The 19,739-nt window shown below is 41.8% G+C and overlaps 1 protein-coding gene across 1 annotated transcript in view; it reads right to left on the bottom strand.

Annotated features, from left to right (window-relative positions):
• Nucleotides 1-19,739, bottom strand: part of LOC311143070 (vasoactive intestinal polypeptide receptor-like) — a gene marked incomplete at its 5' end in the record, with an annotated part of 262,368 nt that overhangs the window by 224,270 nt on the left and 18,359 nt on the right. Inside the window, one exon of the mRNA XM_084178882.1 lies at nucleotides 16,103-16,222. Coding sequence (XP_084035008.1) covers nucleotides 16,103-16,222 — 120 coding nt within the window. The remainder of the gene's footprint in view (nucleotides 1-16,102; nucleotides 16,223-19,739) is intronic.

The raw sequence follows: 19,739 nt of genomic DNA, 5'->3' as shown, positions 1-19,739 counted from the left end.
TTGAGGGGGTGTTGTTGTGCTGGACTGTTGTCTGGGTCTGGTTGAGGGGGTGTTGTTGTGCTGGACTGTTGTCTGGGTCTGGTTGAGGGGGTGTTGTTGTGCTGGACTGTTGTCTGGGTCTGGTTGAGGGGGTGTTGTTGTGCTGGACTGTTGTCTGGGTCTGGTTGAGGGGGTGTTGTTGTGCTGGACTGTTGTCTGGGTCTGGTTGAGGGGGTGTTGTTGTGCTGGACTGTTGTCTGGGTCTGGTTGAGGGGGTGTTGTTGTGCTGGACTGTTGTCTGGGTCTGGTTGAGGGGGTGTTGTTGTGCTGGACTGTTGTCTGGGTCTGGTTGAGGGGGTGTTGTTGTGCTGGACTGATCTAACACTGTAGATGCTGGCCCACAGAGATCTAACACTGTAGATTCTGGCCCACATAGGTTTCACACTGTAGAGACTGGCCCACAGAGGTTTAACAATGTAGAGGCTGGCCCACAGAGGTTTAACACTGTAGAGGCTGGCCCACAGACCTTTAACACTGTAGAGGCTGGCCCACAGAGGTTTAACACTGTAGAGGCTGGCCCACAGACGTTTAAACATGTAGAGGCTGGCCCACAGAGATTTAACACTGTAGAGGCTGGCCCACAGAGGTTTAACACTGTAGAGGCTGGCCCACAGAGGTTTAACACTGTAGAGGCTGGCCCACAGAGGTTTAACACTGTAGAGGCTGGCCCACATAGGTTTAACACTGTAGAGGCTGGCCCACAGAGATCTAACACTGTAGATGCTGGCCCACAGAGATCTAACACTGTAGATGCTGGCCAACATAGGTTTCACACTGTAGAGACTGGCCCACAGAGGTTTAACAATGTAGAGGCTGGCCCACAGAGGTTTAACACTGTAGAGGCTGGCCCACAGAGTTTTCACACTGTAGAGACTGGCCCACAGACCTTTAACACTGTAGAGGCTGGTACACAGAGGTTTAACACTGTAGAGGCTGGCCCACATAGGTTTAACACTGTCGAGGCTGGCCCACATAGATTTAACACTGTAGATGCTGGCCCACAGAGGTTTAACACTGTCGAGGCTGGCCCACATAGATTTAACACTGTAGATGCTGGCCCACAGAGGTTTCACACTGTAGAGGCTGGCCCACAGATGTTTAACACTGTAGAGACTGGCCCAAATAGGTTTAACACTTTAGAGGCTGGCCCACAGAGATTTAACACTGTAGGGGCTGGCCCACAGAGATTTAACACAGTAGAGGCTTGCCCACAGAGGTTTAACACTGTAGAGGCTGGCACACAGAGGTTTAACACTGTAGAGGCTGGCCCACAGAGATTTAACACTGTAGGGGCTGGCCCACAGAGATTTAACACGGTAGAGGCTGGCCCACAGAGGTTTAACACTGTAGAGGCTGGCCCACAGAGGTTTAACACTGTAGAGGCTGGCCCACAGAGGTTTAACACTTTAGAGGCTGGCCCACAGAGGTTTAACACTGTAGAGGCTGGCCCACAGAGGTTTAACACTGTAGAGGCTGGCCCACAGAGGTTTAACACTGTAGAGGCTGGCCCACAGAGGTTTAACACTGTAGAGGCTGGCCCACAGAGGTTTAACACTGTAGAGGCTGGCCCACAGATGTTTAACACTGTAGAGACTGGCCCAAATAGGTTTAACACTTTAGAGACTGGCCCACAGAGATTTAACACTGTAGGGGCTGGCCCACAGAGGTTTAACACTGTAGAGGCTGGCCCACAGAGGTTTAACACTGTAGAGGCTGGCCCACAGAGGTTTAACACTGTAGAGGCTGGCCCACAGAGGTTTAACACTGTAGAGGCTGGCCCACAGAGGTTTAACACTGCTGCCTTGTATAGGTGGACTTGGTGGTAAAGGCTGTTCAAGTCCAGGGTGGAGTGGTGGGCCAGGTAGACATTTGGTTTTGAGGCACAGTCAGTGGAAATACTTGCGTTTACCTGCTGTATGGTAGCAGGGTGGAGGTATTTTCATGGTAGAAGGGTGGAGATAACCACTTGTGCATTGGGGAAAGTAGAATAAGCTTTTTCTATCATTCCCTTCAGTGCTGTGGCCACCCTTTAAAGTATATATTTTCTAGTGTATGCAACATGATGGACTGACTGGTTTAAATCTGTCTGATGTGATCCTTTTAAATGGAAGGTGATGCCAAAGACACAGTTATATCCTGGATGGACAATACAGTTGTTTTCTATTCTATTAAGGAGTACAATCTGTGGCTTGTGTGTGTCCTCAGTGGGTGTAGGGGGGTCGTCAGGAGGCGATCAGGAGTCCCCTGGGCTTGGGGTTCTTCATGTATCTGTCCTGCTGTGATGTCGAGGCTACGGTTAGGATCTGGGGTGGGCTGTTCTGCTGGCTTCTCTGCGGGGGTGGCCAGCTCTCTAATGGGTTGTTCTCTGTCACACGTCATCTTTCTCACCTTCTCCTCCTTCAGCTTCTCCTCCTCCTCCTCCTCCTCCTCCTCATCCTCCTCCCCCTCCTCCTCCTCCTCCCCCTTCTTCCCCTCCTCCTCCCCCTCCTCCCCCTCCTCCTCCTCCTCCTCCTCCTCCTCCTCCTCCTCCTCCTCCTCCTCCTCCTCCCCTCCTCCTCCTCCTCCTCCTCCTCCTCCTCCTCCCCCTCCTCCTCCTCCTCCTCCTCCTCATCCTCCTCCTCCTCCCCCTCCTCCTCCTCCTCCTCCTCCTCCTCCTCCTCCCCCTCCCTCTCCTCCCCCTCCTCCTCCTCCTCCTCCTCCTCCTCCTCCTCCTCCTCCTCCTCCCCCTCCCTCTCCTCCCCCTCCTCCTCCTCCTCCTCCTCCTCCTCCTCCTCCTCCTCATCCTCCTCCCCCTCCTCCTCCTCCTCCTCCCCCTCCTCTTCCTCCTCCTCATCCTCCTCCTCCTCATCCTCCTCCTCATCCTCATCCCCCTCCCCCTCCTCCTCCTCCTCCTCCACCTCCTCCTCATCCTCCTCCTCCCCCTCCTCCTCCTCATCCTCCTCCCCCTCCTCCTCCTCCTCATCCTCCTCCCCCTCTTCCTCCTCCCCCTCCTCCCCCTCCTCCTCCTCCTCCTCATCCTCCTCCCCCTCTTCCTCCTCCTCCTCCTCATCCTCCTCCTCATCCTCATCCTCATCCTCCTCCCCCTCCTTCTCTCTCATCTTCTCCTGTTGAAGTCTCAACCCAGTCCAGAGTGCAGGTATGTCTCTCCACCTCCAGCTCTCTGGGTCTGGTTGAGGGGGTGTTGTTGTGCTGGACTGTTGTCTGGGTCTGGTTGAGGGGGTGTTGTTGTGCTGGACTGTTGTCTGGGTCTGGTTGAGGGGGTGTTGTTGAGCTGGACTGTTGTCTGGGTCTGGTTGAGGGGGTGTTGTTGTGCTGGACTGTTGTCTGGGTCTGGTTGAGGGGGTGTTGTTCTGCTGGACTGTTGTCTGGGTCTGGTTGAGGGGGTGTTGTTGTGCTGGACTGTTGTCTGGGTCTGGTTGAGGGGGTGTTGTTGTGCTGGACTGTTGTCTGGGTCTGGTTGAGGGGGTGTTGTTGTGCTGGACTGTTGTCTGGGTCTGGTTGAGGGGGTGTTGTTGTGCTGGACTGTTGTCTGGGTCTGGTTGAGGGGGTGTTGTTGAGCTGGACTGTTGTCTGGGTCTGGTTGAGGGGGTGTTGTTGTGCTGGACTGTTGTCTGGGTCTGGTTGAGGGGGTGTTGTTGAGCTGGACTGTTGTCTGGGTCTGGTTGAGGGGGTGTTGTTGTGCTGGACTGTTGTCTGGGTCTGGTTGAGGGGGTGTTGTTGTGCTGGACTGTTGTCTGGGTCTGGTTGAGGGGGTGTTGTTGTGCTGGACTGTTGTCTGGGTCTGGTTGAGGGGGTGTTGTTGTGCTGGACTGTTGTCTGGGTCTGGTTGAGGGGGTGTTGTTGTGCTGGACTGTTGTCTGGGTCTGGTTGAGGGGGTGTTGTTGTGCTGGACTGTTGTCTGGGTCTGGTTGAGGGGGTGTTGTTGTGCTGGACTGTTGTCTGGGTCTGGTTGAGGGGGTGTTGTTGTGCTGGACTGTTGTCTGGGTCTGGTTGAGGGGGTGTTGTTGTGCTGGCCATCTCTCATTGTTGTTAGTTGATAGGTCAAATATATTGTTCAGGCTTCCTACTGCTAAGTTTACACCTTCACTATTGCAAGAAAATATTTTGTCTAGGAGGGATTGGATTTGTTTCCATCTATAGCATTTCCTAATAGTATGCAGTTTGTTCAGCTTCGATGCCTCATGGTTGATTATTGGTCCGTTAAAGTAGATTTTGCTGTGATCTGATAGGGTTGTCAGTAGGCTGACTGTGAACGCTCTGAGAGACTCTGTCTTCATTAAAGTATGGGGATTCTAGTGGGGGGATATAGGTAGTACACAGGAGGACATTTTTCTCTGTTGAGATCATTTCCTTTCTCTCTCTCTCTCTCTCTCTCTCTCTCTCTCTCTCTCTCTCTCTCTCTCTCTCTCTCTCTCTCTCTCTCTCTCTCTCTTTATTGTACATGGGTCTGGATTGTTGTTGTAAATATTCTATATTCTATATTCTGTATTCTGTATTCTATATTCTATATTCTGTATTCTGTATTCTGTATTCTTTATTCTGTATTCTATATTCTGTATTCTGTATTCTGTATTCTATATTCTGTATTCTGTATTCTGCATTCTGCATTCTGTATTCTGTATTCTGTATTCTATATTCTGCATTCTGCATTCTGCATTCTGCATTCTGTATTCTGTATTCTATATTCTATATTCTATATTCTGCATTCTCCATTCTCCATTCTGCATTCTGCATTCTGTATTCTGTATTCTGTATTCTATATTCTGTATTCTATATTCTATATTCTATATTCTGTATTCTGTATTCTATATTCTATATTCTGTATTCTGTATTCTATATTCTGCATTCTGCATTCTGTATTCTGTATTCTGTATTCTATATTCTATATTCTATATTCTGTATTCTGTATTCTGTATTCTATATTCTGTATTCTATATTCTGTATTCTGTATTCTGTATTCTGTATTCTATATTCTGTATTCTGTATTCTACATTCTATATTCTACATTCTGTATTCTATATTCTATATTCTATATTCTGTATTCTGTATTCTGTATTCTGTATTCTATATTCTGCATTCTGCATTCTGCATTCTGCATTCTGTATTCTGTATTCTATATTCTATATTCTGTATTCTATATTCTATATTCTGTATTCTGTATTCTGTATTCTGCATTCTGTATTCTGTATGCTGTATTCTGTATTCTGTATTCTATATTCTGTATTCTATATTCTATATAATGTATTCTGTATTCTACATTAAATATTCTGCATTTTGTATTCTATATTCTGTATTCCATATTATATACTCCGTATTCTATATTCTATCTTCTGTATTATTTATTCTGTATATTCTGTCATCTGTATTCTGATCCCTTGACTTTTTCCACTTTGTTAGGTTACAGCCTTATTCTAAAATTGATTAAATATATTTATCTACACACAATACCCCATGATGACGAAGCAAAAACTGTTTTTGTTGAAGCACCTTTGGCAGCGATTACAGCCTTGAGTCATCTTGGTTAGGACGCTACAAGCTTGGCACACCTGTATTTGGGGAGTTTCTCCCATTCTTCTCTGAAGATCCTCTCAAGCTCTGTCAGGTTAAATGGGGAGCATTGCTGCACAGCTATTTTCAGGTCTCTTCAGAGATGTTTGATCGGGTTCAAGTCCGGGCTCTGGCTGGGCCACTCAAGGACATTCAGAGACTTGTCCCGAAGCCACTCCTGCATTGTCTTGGCTATGTGCTTACGGTCATTGTCCTGTTGGAAGGTGAACCTTCGCCCCAGTCTGAGGTCCTGAGCGCTCTGGAGCAGGTTTTCATCAAGGATCGCTCTGTACTTTGCTCCGTTCATCTTTGCCTCGATCCCGACTAGTCTCCCAGTCCCTGCTGCTGAAAAACATCCCCACAGCATGATATTGCCACCACCATGCTTCACCGTAGGGATGGTGCCAGGTTTCCTCCAGACATGACACTTGGCATTCAGGACAAATAGTTCAATCTTGGTTTCATCAGACCAGAGAATCTTGTTTGTCATGGTCTGAGAGTCTTTAGGTGCCTTTTGGCAAACTCCAAGCGGGCTGTCATGTGCCTTTTACTGAGGAGTGGCTTCCATCTGGCCAACCTACCATAAAGGCCTGATTGGTGGAGTGCTGCAGAGATGGTTGTCCTTCTGGAAGTTTCTCCCATCTCCACAGAGGAACTCTGTCAGAGTCACCATCGGGTTCTTGGTCACCTCCCTGACCAAGGCCCTTCTTCCCCGATTGCTCAGTTTGGCCTGGCGGCCAGCTCTAGGAAGAGTCTTGGTGATTCCAAACTTCTTCCATTTAAGAATGATGGAGGCCACTGTGTTCTTGGGGACCTTCAATGCTGCAGACATTTTTTGGTACCCTTCCCCAGATCTGTGCCTCAACACAATCCTGTCCCGGCGCTCTAGGGACAATTCCTTCGACCTCATGGCTTGGTTTTTGCTCTGACATGCACTGTCAACTGTGGGACCTTATATAGACAGGTGTGTGCCTTTCCAAATCATGTCCAATCAATTGAATTTACCACAGGTGGACTCCATTCAAGCTGTAGAAACATCTCAAGGATGATCAATGGAAACAGGATGCACCTGAGCTCATGTTCGAGTCTCATAGCAAAGGGTGTGAATACATATGTAAATAAGGTATTTCTGTTTTTTATTTTTAATATATTTCCAAAAAATTCTAAAAACCTGTTTTCGCTTTGTCATTATGGGGTATTGTGTGTAGATAGCTGAGTAAAATGTAAAGTAATGTAACAAAATGTGGAAAATGTCAAGGGGTCTGACTTTCCGAAGGCACTGGATATCTGCATCTATCGTTTTAAAATATATTTTCCTTGATTATTTTCCCATAACTGGAGTAAACTAATGGACAACAACACTTAGGCCTCTACTTCCAGCTTATGCATACTATATACATTTTATGGACACAGTCTATTTGACAATAATTATATTTGTCTTTTGTTTGTTTTTACTCCTGTCCTTCCTCTACCTTCAACCCCTCCCATCTATTTCTGATGTCCATCCAGTTTGATTTATATTTGCCATATATTTTAACTGTGCTGTTTCACAAAAGTTCTCAACCTATATCCATTTTACGGACACAGTATATTTTACATCTTGTTGTTATTAGTCGCACCCTTCAGATCCATTCAACTCCGCCCATCTATCTCTTAACACCATCCATATTGGATTTCTATTTGCCATATATTTTTTTAACTGTGCTGTGATACTTCACAAAAGTTCTGAACCTTTCTATTCTCATAGTTTCTGCAGATTGTAAATTAAAATAGAAATGTTTGCTAAAAGTATTATTATATTATTGATCGATTGACTATGACTTTTCAAATCACCCAGTAGTGCTATCTGCAGAGTTAGCTCCAGGTAAATGTTGCAATTCTTCAGCCATTCCTGAACCGGCGACCAAAAACAAGCTACATATGGACAGTACCAAAATAAATGATCTAATGACTCTGTCTCTTCGCAGCAAAATCTGCAGAGCTGGGAAGGTTGTATCCCCCATATCAATTTTATATATCATTCTATTGGTTGCAAGAATTTTGTATAATAATTTTAATTAAAACATTCTAAGTGTTTAATCCGGCATCGTTTTGCGTAGCAGTTCATAAACCATGTGCCATGGAATCGGTACACTGAAAATCTCTTCCCAACTATTTTGCAATCTATATGGGATGGCTGTCAATACTTTGGTCCTTAAATGAAACTGGTATACTTTTTTCTTTAACACAATTTTCCTTAACCAATTATGTTCTTTAATGCCGACAGACAAGTTCCTTCCACTTGCCTCTTCCATTTTTGCGGTAATGCTGCAATTAGTTGGTTGTAATTTTGGGTAGAGCAGACATTTCCATATATTTTTGTTAGCCAGCAAAATCCAAGATGGCAACATGTCGTTTGTCTGTTACTAGTAGTTTTTAACCTACTAATAACTTATTCATTTATGGTGGAGCACAGACTTTACTGAACTCTGGAGGAAATGAACATTGTCGCTGACAATATGCTCTCCCGTCCATTAGACATTGTTTCTGCGGGAACTCGCTCTTTTTTTTCACTCGGTCCACTCGTCCAAGTGCCGATGCATTTGTGTCATGATGTGAACAGTACGAACTTGTGTCACTACCAAAGTCTAATGGTTTTAAATGACTGTTTTGTATTGTCTGGAAACTCACTTGTAGAATTGGCTTGCAGTCTCTTAAAAAAGAGAAGCCGTGCTAAAGGTTAGCCTAGCTAGCCGGTTATTAAACAGAGGTGCTTAGTTATTCTTCTTCTGTTGATATCAGGCAACGTGCAACCTAACCCTGGCCCTGAAATGTCTCCAAACCCCCTCTGATTTTAAATCTAGATCTGGTCTTGGTATTTTTCATTTAAATATTGTAAGTCGCCCTGGATAAGAGCGTCTGCTAAATGAATAAAATGTAAATTGGATCACTAAAAAATACAACTTTTGTCCCATGTAGCTCGGTTGGTAGAGCATGGCGTTTGCAACGCCAGGGTTGTGGATTCGATTCAGTATGGGAAAAAAATGTATGCACTCACTAACTGTAAGTCGCTCTGGATAAGAGCGTCTGCTAAATTACTAAAAATGTAAACATTGAAATGTAAATGTAGCAGCCTGTTGTCTAAAATTGATGGGGTTAGGATTTGGGCTAAATCAACTGATGCTGTTGTAATTGTGTTTTTTGAAACCTGGCTCAGCAAGTCTGTTCTTGATGAGGGTATTTGTATAAATGGTTATAATGTGTATCGCACTGATCAAGTTAAGAAAGGTGGGTGTGTGGCTGTAAATGTAAAGACTAAATTCCTTGTAAGGAAGTCTGAAACTATTTGTAAACAGTTAGAATTTCTTGCTTTGAATCTTGAGGTTCCAAAGGGTCTCTCTATAACTGTGATTGGCTGTTATAGACCTCTGCTCTCGGTGATGCATTTTCTTCTCTGATGCACCTTATGTCTAAACTTCTTTACAATGAAATTATCTTGATTGGTGAGCTCAGCTGGTGTTGGTTAAAGCCAGTGTCTGATGATTTTAAAATGTATTGTAATTCTATGAATCTTACCCAGTTGATTAATTCACCCACCCGCCCAAATCTCAAATGTCCAGAGAAATCTACCCTGATTGATTTGATATTGACAAATGTTCCACATAAATATTCTGCAGTTTGTGTTTTCTGTAATGATTTAAGTGACCATTGTGCTGTTGTTGCAGTTAGAAATACTAAGGTTCCTAAGAAATGTTAAGTTTTAATGATCAGACTTTCTTTCATGATTTGTTTTATTTTGACTGGAGTAAGATTTAGCTTATTCCTGATGTGGAAACTGCCTTGAACTTCTTTCATGATGTTTTTTTCCAAATAGTAAACAACCATGCCCCATTCCGCAGGTTCAGAGTTAAAGGGCGGAATAATCCATGGTTTTCTTCTTCTTATTATTCACAAACGTAATCTAGCCTGGGCTAAAGCAAGGAAATCATGTTCTGATGCTGATTGGCTTCTTTTTAGGCAGCTATGAAACAAGTGTCCTTCTCTTCTCAGGAAGGCCAAGTCTGAATATTTTATGTCTGTTATCACTGATAACCTGAATGACCCTAGAAAGGTTTTGGCCTAGCAATGCAAATATCATGGTACAGCTATATGGACACTCAATCATTATGGTATTTTTTTCTATTGGTAAATGTACAAACATATATAATGATAAATAGACTTGAAACTTGTATCTCATTATGGTGTATGGTGAAATAAGTATAGCCAGTTATAATTGTAATGGCTTAGCTGATAATAACAAAAGAAGAACAATATTTACATGGCTCAAAGAGAAGGAATATAATATCTATTGTTTACAGGAAACTCATTCAACAATTCTAGATGAAGTTCCGTGGAAAAAGGAATGGGGGGGCGAAATATACTTCCCCCATGGGCAAAGAAATTCAAAAGGGGTGATGATATTAATTAACAGTAATTTCGATCCGAATGTGTAAATTGTCCAAACAGATCCGCAAGGTAGATGGATTATTTTAAATATGTTATTGGACCATAAACAGATATGGCTCATTAACCTTTACGGACCAAATAATGATGATCCACACTTCTTTGACAATATATATAATAAATGATCAACCCTGCAAGCAATTCAAGACAATATTATTATGGTGGGCGATTATAATACTGTTTTAAATAGCTCAATGGACCGTAAAGGAAATCACACCACAAACAATCACCCACATGCTCTTAAGGAAATTGTGAATGTCATGGATACATTAGAACTAGTAGATATATGGAGGCTTAAATATCCTGATTTAGTGAGATATACATGGCAGAGACTCAATCAAGCTAGTCGTCTTGACTTCTTTCTTATCTCATTCTCGTTGGCACCAAAAGTTTTAAAAAAGTGTTGATAGGGGACAGAATGCGGTCGGACCATCATATAATTGGCATATACATTACTCTTACTGAATTTCCACGTGGGCGAGGATATTGGAAATGTAATCAAAGCATATTGGATGATAACTTGTTTTTAACTAGGACAGAGGAATTTATAACTGACTTTTTCCGACATAACATAGGTACAGCAAATCCCCTTATTGTATGGGACACCTTTAAATGTGCCTTTAGAGGCCGTGCAATTCAGTACTCATCTCGAAAACAAAAGCAATTTAGGTCAAAAGACTTTATACTAACAAAGGAAATAGAAAGTCTAACAGAACAGATAGATGGCAATAAAAACTGTAACATAGAGGCTCAGAATAAATTAGAGGAAAAACAAAAAGACAACCTCAAACTGTCACACTCCAAACTCCACTATGGCCAAGACCAAAGAGCTGTCAAAGGACACCAGAAACAAAATTGTAGACCTGCACCAGGCTGGGAAGACTGAATCTGCAATAGGTAAGCAGCTTGGTTTGAAGAAATCAACTGTGGGAGCAATTATTAGGAAATGGAAGACATACAAGACCACTGATAATCTCCCTCGATCTGGGGCTCCACGCAAGATCTCAACCCGTGGGGTCAAAATGATCCCAGAACCACACGGGGGGACCTAGTGAATGACCTGCAGAGAGCTGGGACCAAAGTAACAAAGCCTACCATCAGTAACACACTACGCCGCCAGGGACTCAAATCCTGCAGTGCCAGACGTGTCCCCCTGCTTAAGCCAGTACATGTCCAGGCCCGTCTGAGGTTTGCTAGAGTGCATTTGGATGATCCAGAAGAGGATTGGGAGAATGTCATATGGTCAGATAAAACCAAAATATAACTTTTTGGTAAAAACTGAACTCGTCGTGTTTGGAGGACAAAGAATGCTGAGTTGCCTCCAAAGAACACCATACCTACTGTGAAGCATGGGGGTGGAAACATCATGCTTTGGGGCTGTTTTTCTGCAAAGGGACCAGGACGACTGATCCGTGTAAAGGAAAGAATGAATGGGGCCATGTATCGTGAGATTTTAAGTGAAAACCTCCTTCCATCAGCAAGGGCATTGAAGATGAAACGTGGCTGGGTCTTTCAGCATGACAATGATCCCAAACACACCGCCTGGGCAACGAAGGAGTGGCTTCGTAAGAAGCATTTCAAGGTCCTGGAGTGGCCTAGCCAGTCTCCAGATCTCAACCCCATAGACAATCTTTGGAGGGAGTTGAAAGTCCCTGTTGCCCAGCGACAGCCCCAAAACATCACTGCTCTAGAGGAGATCTGTATGGAGGAATGGGCCAAAATATCAGCAACAGTGTGTGAAAACCTTGTGAAGACTTACAGAAAACGTTTGACCTGTGTCATTGCCAACAAAGGGTATATAACAAAGTATTGAGAAACTTTTGTTATTGACCAAATACTTATTTTCCACCATAATTTGCAAATAAATTGATACAAAAATCCTACAATGTGATTTTCTAGATTTTTTTTCCTCATTTTGTCTGTCATAGTTGACGTGTACCTATGATGAAAATTACAGGCCTCTCTCATCTTTTTAAGTGGGAGAACATGCACAATTGGTGGCTGACTAAATACTTTTTTCCCCCACTGTATAATGAATATGAATTCGGAGGACAGAAATTATTAAATATTAAAGCATTAGACCTATCACTAAAAGCTTCAGTCATACAAAAGTTATACTTAAATCCGAACTGGTTCAACTCTTTAAAATAATTATAGGCCAATCTCAAAGCTGTCACCCCTGGCAAAAATACTTGAAACCATTGTTAGCGAACATCTAAAATAGTTTTTATGTACTAACTCTATTTTATAAATATACCAATCAGGCTTCAGGAAGAAGCATAGCACAATTACAGCAGCCATGAAGGTTTTAAATGATATCACTGAAGCCCTTGACAAAAAACAGCACTGTGTCTCACTTTTTATTGATCTCTCTAAGGCTTTTGATACAGTTGATCATGCTATCCTGAGGCAGAGATTGTCGAGTGTAGGTCTTTCGGAGCAGTAGCATGGTTTGGTAACTATCTGTTTGATAGAACTCAGTGCACTCAATTTGATGGGCTCATGTCTGTTAAATGGTCTGTCTGTAATGGTGTGCCCCAGGGCTCTGTACTTGGTCTCCTCTTATTCACAATTTATATAAATAATTTAGACAAAAATGTGCAAAATGCGCAACTTCGCTTTTATGCTGATGATACTGTTATTTATTGTTGTGCCTCGTCTCACAACAGCTTTCCAGAACTTGCAAAGTGCTTTTTATACTGTTCAGCATACCTTGTGTCAATTGAAGCTTATCCTCAATGCTGACAAAACTAAACTAATGGTATTTTCTAAAGCAAGAAACAGACCACTGAACCTTTCACCTATTTCTACCTGTCAGGGCAATGAGATTGAGGTTGTAACCTCATATAAATAAATTGGAAAAAATTGGGATTTTATTTTAGGAATAAGGCCTGTTTTTCTTTTGAAGCCAGAAGGAGGCTAGTATCAGCTACATTCATGCCTATACTAGACTATGGTGATATTATAGGGCTTTTATGTACTCTGTACCATCGGCTTGGAACTCATTACAACATACTTTTAGACTGGAAGAACTTGTCCCGATTGGTGTTTTTAAATCATTGATGAAGAATTTTGAAGATGATTCCTTGACCTGTCAATGTTTTAAAATGGCTGTTTTATCATTTTGTTATGCTCATGTGATTTCTATGGATGTTTACTGGATTACTTGTAGTTGTTCATGTTGTCTGTCTGTAATTGTGTAATGACTTGAAGCTGCCTATCTTGGCCATGACGCTCTTGAAAAAGAGATTTCAAAACTCAATGATCCTGGTTAAATAAAGGTTAAATAAAAATATATACATATAGCAAATTCACCAGTTTATGATATAATTTACAAAGATTTATTATCCATTTTTAAACATTATATGGAAAAATAATGTTTTTTTATTAATTAGTATAGTTCAGTTTAACCACAATATTTGTTGTATTATTTGTTCTGTCTTTTCTGGTGGATTAAATTGAAATTGCAACCAACTTTCTATGGCTTGTTTTAAAAATAGCGATATTTTGGAGATTATTTCATTTTCAAATAACCGAAAGTTAGAGGCTGTAATCAGAATAAAGGGAAAACGGCCATTCTTGAACATGGGGTGAGACCTTCTTACTAATTTGCTAGAGAACCAGTTCGGATTTAAGTATAACTTTTGTATGACTGACACCTTTAGTGATAGGTCTAATGCTTAAAAATTTAATAATTTCTGTCCTCTGAATTCATATTCAGTATATAAATAGGCCCTTTTAATTTTGTCTGGCTTGCCATTCCAAATCAAATGGAATATTTTTTGATCATATAATTTAAATAACAGGTCTCTAGGTGTAGGCAAGACCATAAGCAAATAGGCAAACTGGGATAATACTAAAGAGTTAATCAGGGGGATTTTTCCGCAAATAGACAGGTATTTTCCTTTCCATGGTAGCAATTTCTTATTTATTTTTGCTAACTTCTATTAAAATGTATTGGAGTGAGATCATTTATTTATTTTGGGATATGTATACAGAGAATATCCACATCACCATCAGACCATTTTATTGGTAAACTACACGGTAATGTAAAAGTTGTATTTTTTTGTGAGCCAATACATAATATTGTATTGCCTGGGTGGAAGGTAGCTTAGTGGTTAAGAGCGTTGCGCCAGTAACCGAAAGGTCGCTGGTTCTATTCCCCGAGCCGACTAGGTGAAAAATCTGTCGATGTGCCCTTGAGCAAGGCACTTAACCCTAATTGCTCATGTAAGTCGCTCTGGATAAGAGCGTCTGCTAAATGACTAAAATGTAAATAATATAGTACACTTATCATAATTAGGTTGTAATCCAGAGAGGTTAGAAAAAGTATCTAGATCCTCTATGAGGCTGTGGAGGGATCCAAATTGTGGATTTAAAAGAAAACATGAATCATCAGCGTACAATCACCTTTTGCTTTTAAGCCCTGGATTTCTAACCCCTTGATATTATTGTTGGATCTAATTTTAACAGCTAACATTTAGATGTCAATAATAAATAGATATGCTGATAGTGGACAACCTTGGTTTACTCCTCTTGACAGTTTAAAACTTTCTGAGAAATAGCCATTATTTACTATTTTACACCTAGGGTTACTATACATGATTTGAACCCATTTTATAAGAGATTCTGAAACATTGAAATATTCCAGGCATTTATATAAAAACTCCAGTCGTACTTTATCAAATGCCTTTTCAAAGTCAGCTATGAATAGCAGGCCAGGTTCCCCAGATGTTTCATAGTGTTCTATTGTTTCCAGTACTTGTCTTATAAATTATTATCTCCAATGTATTGTCCATGTGAAAAACCTGTCTGATTAGAATGAATAATGTCCGACAATACCTTTTTAATTCTATGCGCTATGCATTTTGCTAGAATTTTTGCATCACAACACTGAAGTGTAAAGGTCTCAAATTTTTTTAATGGACTGGATATTTATATTTACCACTTGTTTACCTTTATGTTTAACTATATGGTCAGATAAGTAATGTTTACATTTATGAAGTAATGTTTACCTTTATGTTTGACTATATGGTCTGAAAAGTAATGTTTACCTTTACATTTGACTATATAGTGGAGTGGGAGAAGTAATGTTTACCTTTATGTTTGACTGCATGGTGGGAGAAGTAATGTTTACCTTTATGTTTGACTGCATGGTGGGAGAAGTAATGTTTACCTTTATGTTTCACTGCATGGTGGGAGAAGTAATGTTTACCTTTATGTTTGACTGCATGGTGGGAGAAGTAATGTTTACCTTTATGTTTGACTATATGGTCGGAGAAGTAATGTTGACATTTATGTTTGACTGCATGGTGGGAGAAGTAATGTTTACCTTTATGTTTGACTATATGGTCGGAGAAGTAATGTTTACCTTTATGTTTGACTGCATGGTGGGAGAAGTAATGTTTACCTTTATGTTTGACTATATGGTCGGAGAAGTAATGTTTACCTTTATGTTTGACTGCATGGTGGGAGAAGTAATGTTTACCTTTATGTTTGACTATATGGTGGGAGAAGTAATGTTTACCTTTATGTTTGACTGCATGGTGGGAGAAGTAATGTTTACCTTTATGTTTGACTATATGGTCGGAGAAGTAATGTTTACCTTTATGTTTGACTGCATGGTGGGAGAAGTAATGTTTACCTTTATGTTTGACTGCATGGTGGGAGAAGTAATGTTTACCTTTATGTTTGACTGCATGGTGGGAGAAGTAATGTTTACCTTTATGTTTGACTGCATGGTGGGAGAAGTAATGTTTACCTTTATGTTTGACTGCATGGTGGGAGAAGTAATGTTTACCTTTATGTTTGACTGCATGGTGGGAGAAGTAATGTTTACCTTTATGTTTGACTGCATGGTGGGAGAAGTAATGTTTACCTTTATGTTTGACTATATGGTCGGAGAAGTAATGTTTACCTTTATGTTTGACTATATGGTCGGATAAGTAATGTTTACCTTTATGTTTGACTATATGGTGGGAGAAGTAATGTTTACCTTTATGTTTGACTGCATGGTGGGAGAAGTAATGTTTACCTTTATGTTTGACTATATGGTCGGAGAAGTAGCTGAAGTATTTAGGACACTTGATGGTGATGACCTCTCCCACCCTGGCAGACGGCCAACAGGCGATGATATCCCACATCTCCTGGCAACCTGCCCAGAGAAAGAGAGACATGAACATTAGGATTACTGTAGACACACACATCATCCTGTCTGTCCATGGTGTTGGAGCCAGATTACATCATCCTGTCTGTCCACGGTGTTGGAGCCAGATGACAACATCATCCTGTCTGTCCATGGTGTTGGAGACAGATGAGAACATCATCCTGTCTGTCCATGGTGTTGGAGCCAGATTACATCATCCTGTCTGTCCACGGTGTTGGAGCCAGATGACAACATCATCCTGTCTGTCCATGGTGTTGGAGACAGATGAGAACATCATCCTGTCTGTCCATGGTGTTGGAGCCAGATTACATCATCCTGTCTGTCCACGGTGTTGGAGCCAGATGACAACATCATCCTGTCTGTCCATGGTGTTGGAGACAGATGAGAACATCATCCTGTCTGTCCATGGTGTTGGAGCCAGATTACATCATCCTGTCTGTCCACGGTGTTGGAGCCAGATGACAACATCATCCTGTCTGTCCATGGTGTTGGAGACAGATGAGAACATCATCCTGTCTGTCCATGGTGTTGGAGACAGATGAGAACATTAACAACAACAGAGAGAGAGTTATCCTGCCAACTATACCACATGGTCTCAGACAACTACACACACATGCTACATTACATACTCAAGAGTAGTTCTGTGTGTGTGGATATTTTTAACTATACTTGAAGACCAGAAGTCCCCACAAGAATAGTAAACAAACAAATATTTGACCAACTGGGGACATTTTGTTAGTCCCCACAAATGCTACTTCTAGGGGGTTTAGCTTCAAGGGTAGAATTGTAGTTTTTTGTTTTTTTGTTCGCAAATATATATATAAATATATACAGTGAGGGAAAGAGGTATTTGATCCCCTGCTGATTTTGCACGTTTGCCCACTGACAAAGACATGATCAGTCTATAATTTTAATGGTAGGTTTATTTGAACAGTGAGAGACAGAATAACAACAAAAAAATCCAGAAAAACGCACGTCAAAAATGTTATAAATTGATTTGCATTTTAATGAGGGAAATAAGTATTTGACCCCTCTGCAAAACATGACTTAGTACTTGGTGGCAAAACCCTTGTTGGCAATCACAGAGGTCAGACGTTTCTTGTAGTTCGCCACCAGGTTTGCACACATCTCAGGAGGGATTTTGTCCCACTCCTCTTTGCAGATCTTCTCCAAGTCATTAAGGTTTTGAGGCTGACGTTTGGCAACTCAAACCTTTAGCTCCCTCCACAGATTTTCTATGGGATTAAGGTCTGGAGACTGGCTAGGCCACTCCAGGACCTTAATGTGCTTCTACTTGACCCACTCCTTTGTTGCCTTGGCCGTGTGTTTTGGGTCATTGTCATGCTGGAATACCCATCCACGACCCATTTTCAATGCCCTGGCTGAGGGAAGGAGGTTCTCACCCAAGATTTGACGGTACATGGCCCCGTCCATTGTCCCTTTGATGCGGTGAAGTTGTCCTGTCCCCTTAGCATAAAAACACCCCCAAAGCATAATGTTTCCACCTCCATGTTTGACGGTGGGGATGGTGTTCTTGGGGTCATAGGCAGCATTCCTCCTCCTCCAAACACGGCGAGTTGAGTTGATGCCAAAGAGCTCGATTTTGGTCTCATCTGACCACAACACTTTTACCCAGTTCTCCTCTGAATCATTCAGATGTTCATTGGCAAACTTCAGATGGCCCTGTATATATGCTTTCTTGAGCAGGGGGACCTTGCGGGCGCTGCAGGATTTCAGTCCTTCACGGCATAGTGTGTTACCAATTGTTTTCTTTGTGACTATGGTCCCAGCTGCCTTGAGATCATTGACAAGATCCTCCCGTGTAGTTCTGGGCTGATTCCTCACCGTTCTCATGATCATTGCAACTCCACGAGGTGAGATCTTGCATGGAGCCCCAGGCTGAGGGAGATTGACAGTTATTTTGTGTTTCTTCCATTTGCGAATAATCGCACCAACTGTTGTCACCTTCTCACCAAGCTGCTTGGCAATGGTCTTGTAGCCCATTCCAGCCTTGTGTAGGTCTACAATCTTGTCCCTGACATCCTTGGAGAGCTCTCATTAAAATGCAAATCAATTTATAAAAATGTTTATATGCGTTTTTCTGGATTTAATTGTTGTTATTCTGTCTCTCACTGTTCAAATAAACCTACCATTCAAATTATAGACTGATCATTTCTTTGTCAGTGGGACAAACGTTCAAAATCAGCAGGGGATCAAATACTTTTTTCCCTCACTGTATATATATATATATATATATATATATATATATATATATATATATATATATACACATGCATACATATACACATACATATAAATACATATACATACATATATATATATATACAGTGGGGAGAACAAGTATTTGATACACTGCCGATTTTGCAGGTTTTCCTACTTACAAAGCATGTAGAGGTCTGTAAATTTTATCATAGGTACACTTCAACTGTGAGAGACGGAATCTAAAACAAAAATCCAGAAAATCACATTGTATGATTTTTAAGTAATTAATTTGCATTTTATTGCATGACATAAGTATTTGATCATCTACCAACCAGTAAGAATTCCGGCTGTTACCATTAGTAACACAGTACGCCGTTAATGGATTAAAATCCTGCAGCACACGCAAGGTCCCCCTGCTCAAGCCAGCGCATGTCCAGGCCCATCTGAAGTTTGCCAATGACCATCTGGATGATCCAGAGGAGGAATGGGAGAAGGTCATGTGGTCTGATGAGACAAAAATAGAGCTTTTTGGTCTAAACTCCCCTCGCCGTGTTTGGAGGAAGAAGAAGGATGAGTACAATCCCAAGAACACCATCCAAACCGTTAAGCATGGAGGTGGAAACATCATTCTTTGGGGATGCTTTTCTGCAAAGGGGACAGGACGACTGCACTGTATTGAGGGGAGGATGGATGGGGCCATGTATCGTGAGATCTTGGCCAACAACCTCCTTCCCTCAGTAAGAGCATTGAAGATGGGTCGTGGTTGGGTCTTCCAGCATGACAACGTCCCGAAACACACAGCCAGGGCAACTAAGGAGTGACTCCGTAAGAAGCATCTCAAGGTCCTGGAGTGGCCTAGCCAGTCTCCAGACCTGAACCCAATAGAAAATCTTTGGAGGGAGCTGAAAGTCCGTATTGCCCAGCGACAGCCCCAAAACCTGAAGGATCTGGAGAAGGTCTGTATGGAGGAGTGGCCCAAAATCCCTGCTGCAGTGTGTGCAAACCTGGTCAAGACCTACAGGAAAATGTATGATCTCTGTAATTGCAAACAAAGGTTTCTGTACCAAATATTAAGTTCTGCTTTTCTGATGTATCAAATACTTATGTCATGCAATAAAATGCAAATTCATTACTTAAAAATCATACAATGTGATTTTCTGGATTTTTGTTTTAGATTCCGTCTCTCACAGTTGCAGTGTACCTATGATAAAAATTACAGACCTCTACATGCTTTGTAAGTAGGAAAACCTGCAAAATCGGCAGTGTATCAAATACTTGTTCT

The sequence above is a fragment of the Coregonus lavaretus genome (genome assembly GCF_964263955.1).
Source record: "Coregonus lavaretus genome assembly, chromosome: 2".
Lineage (NCBI taxonomy): Eukaryota > Metazoa > Chordata > Actinopteri > Salmoniformes > Salmonidae > Coregonus > Coregonus lavaretus.
This window is presented reverse-complemented; position numbering and strand designations above follow the sequence as displayed.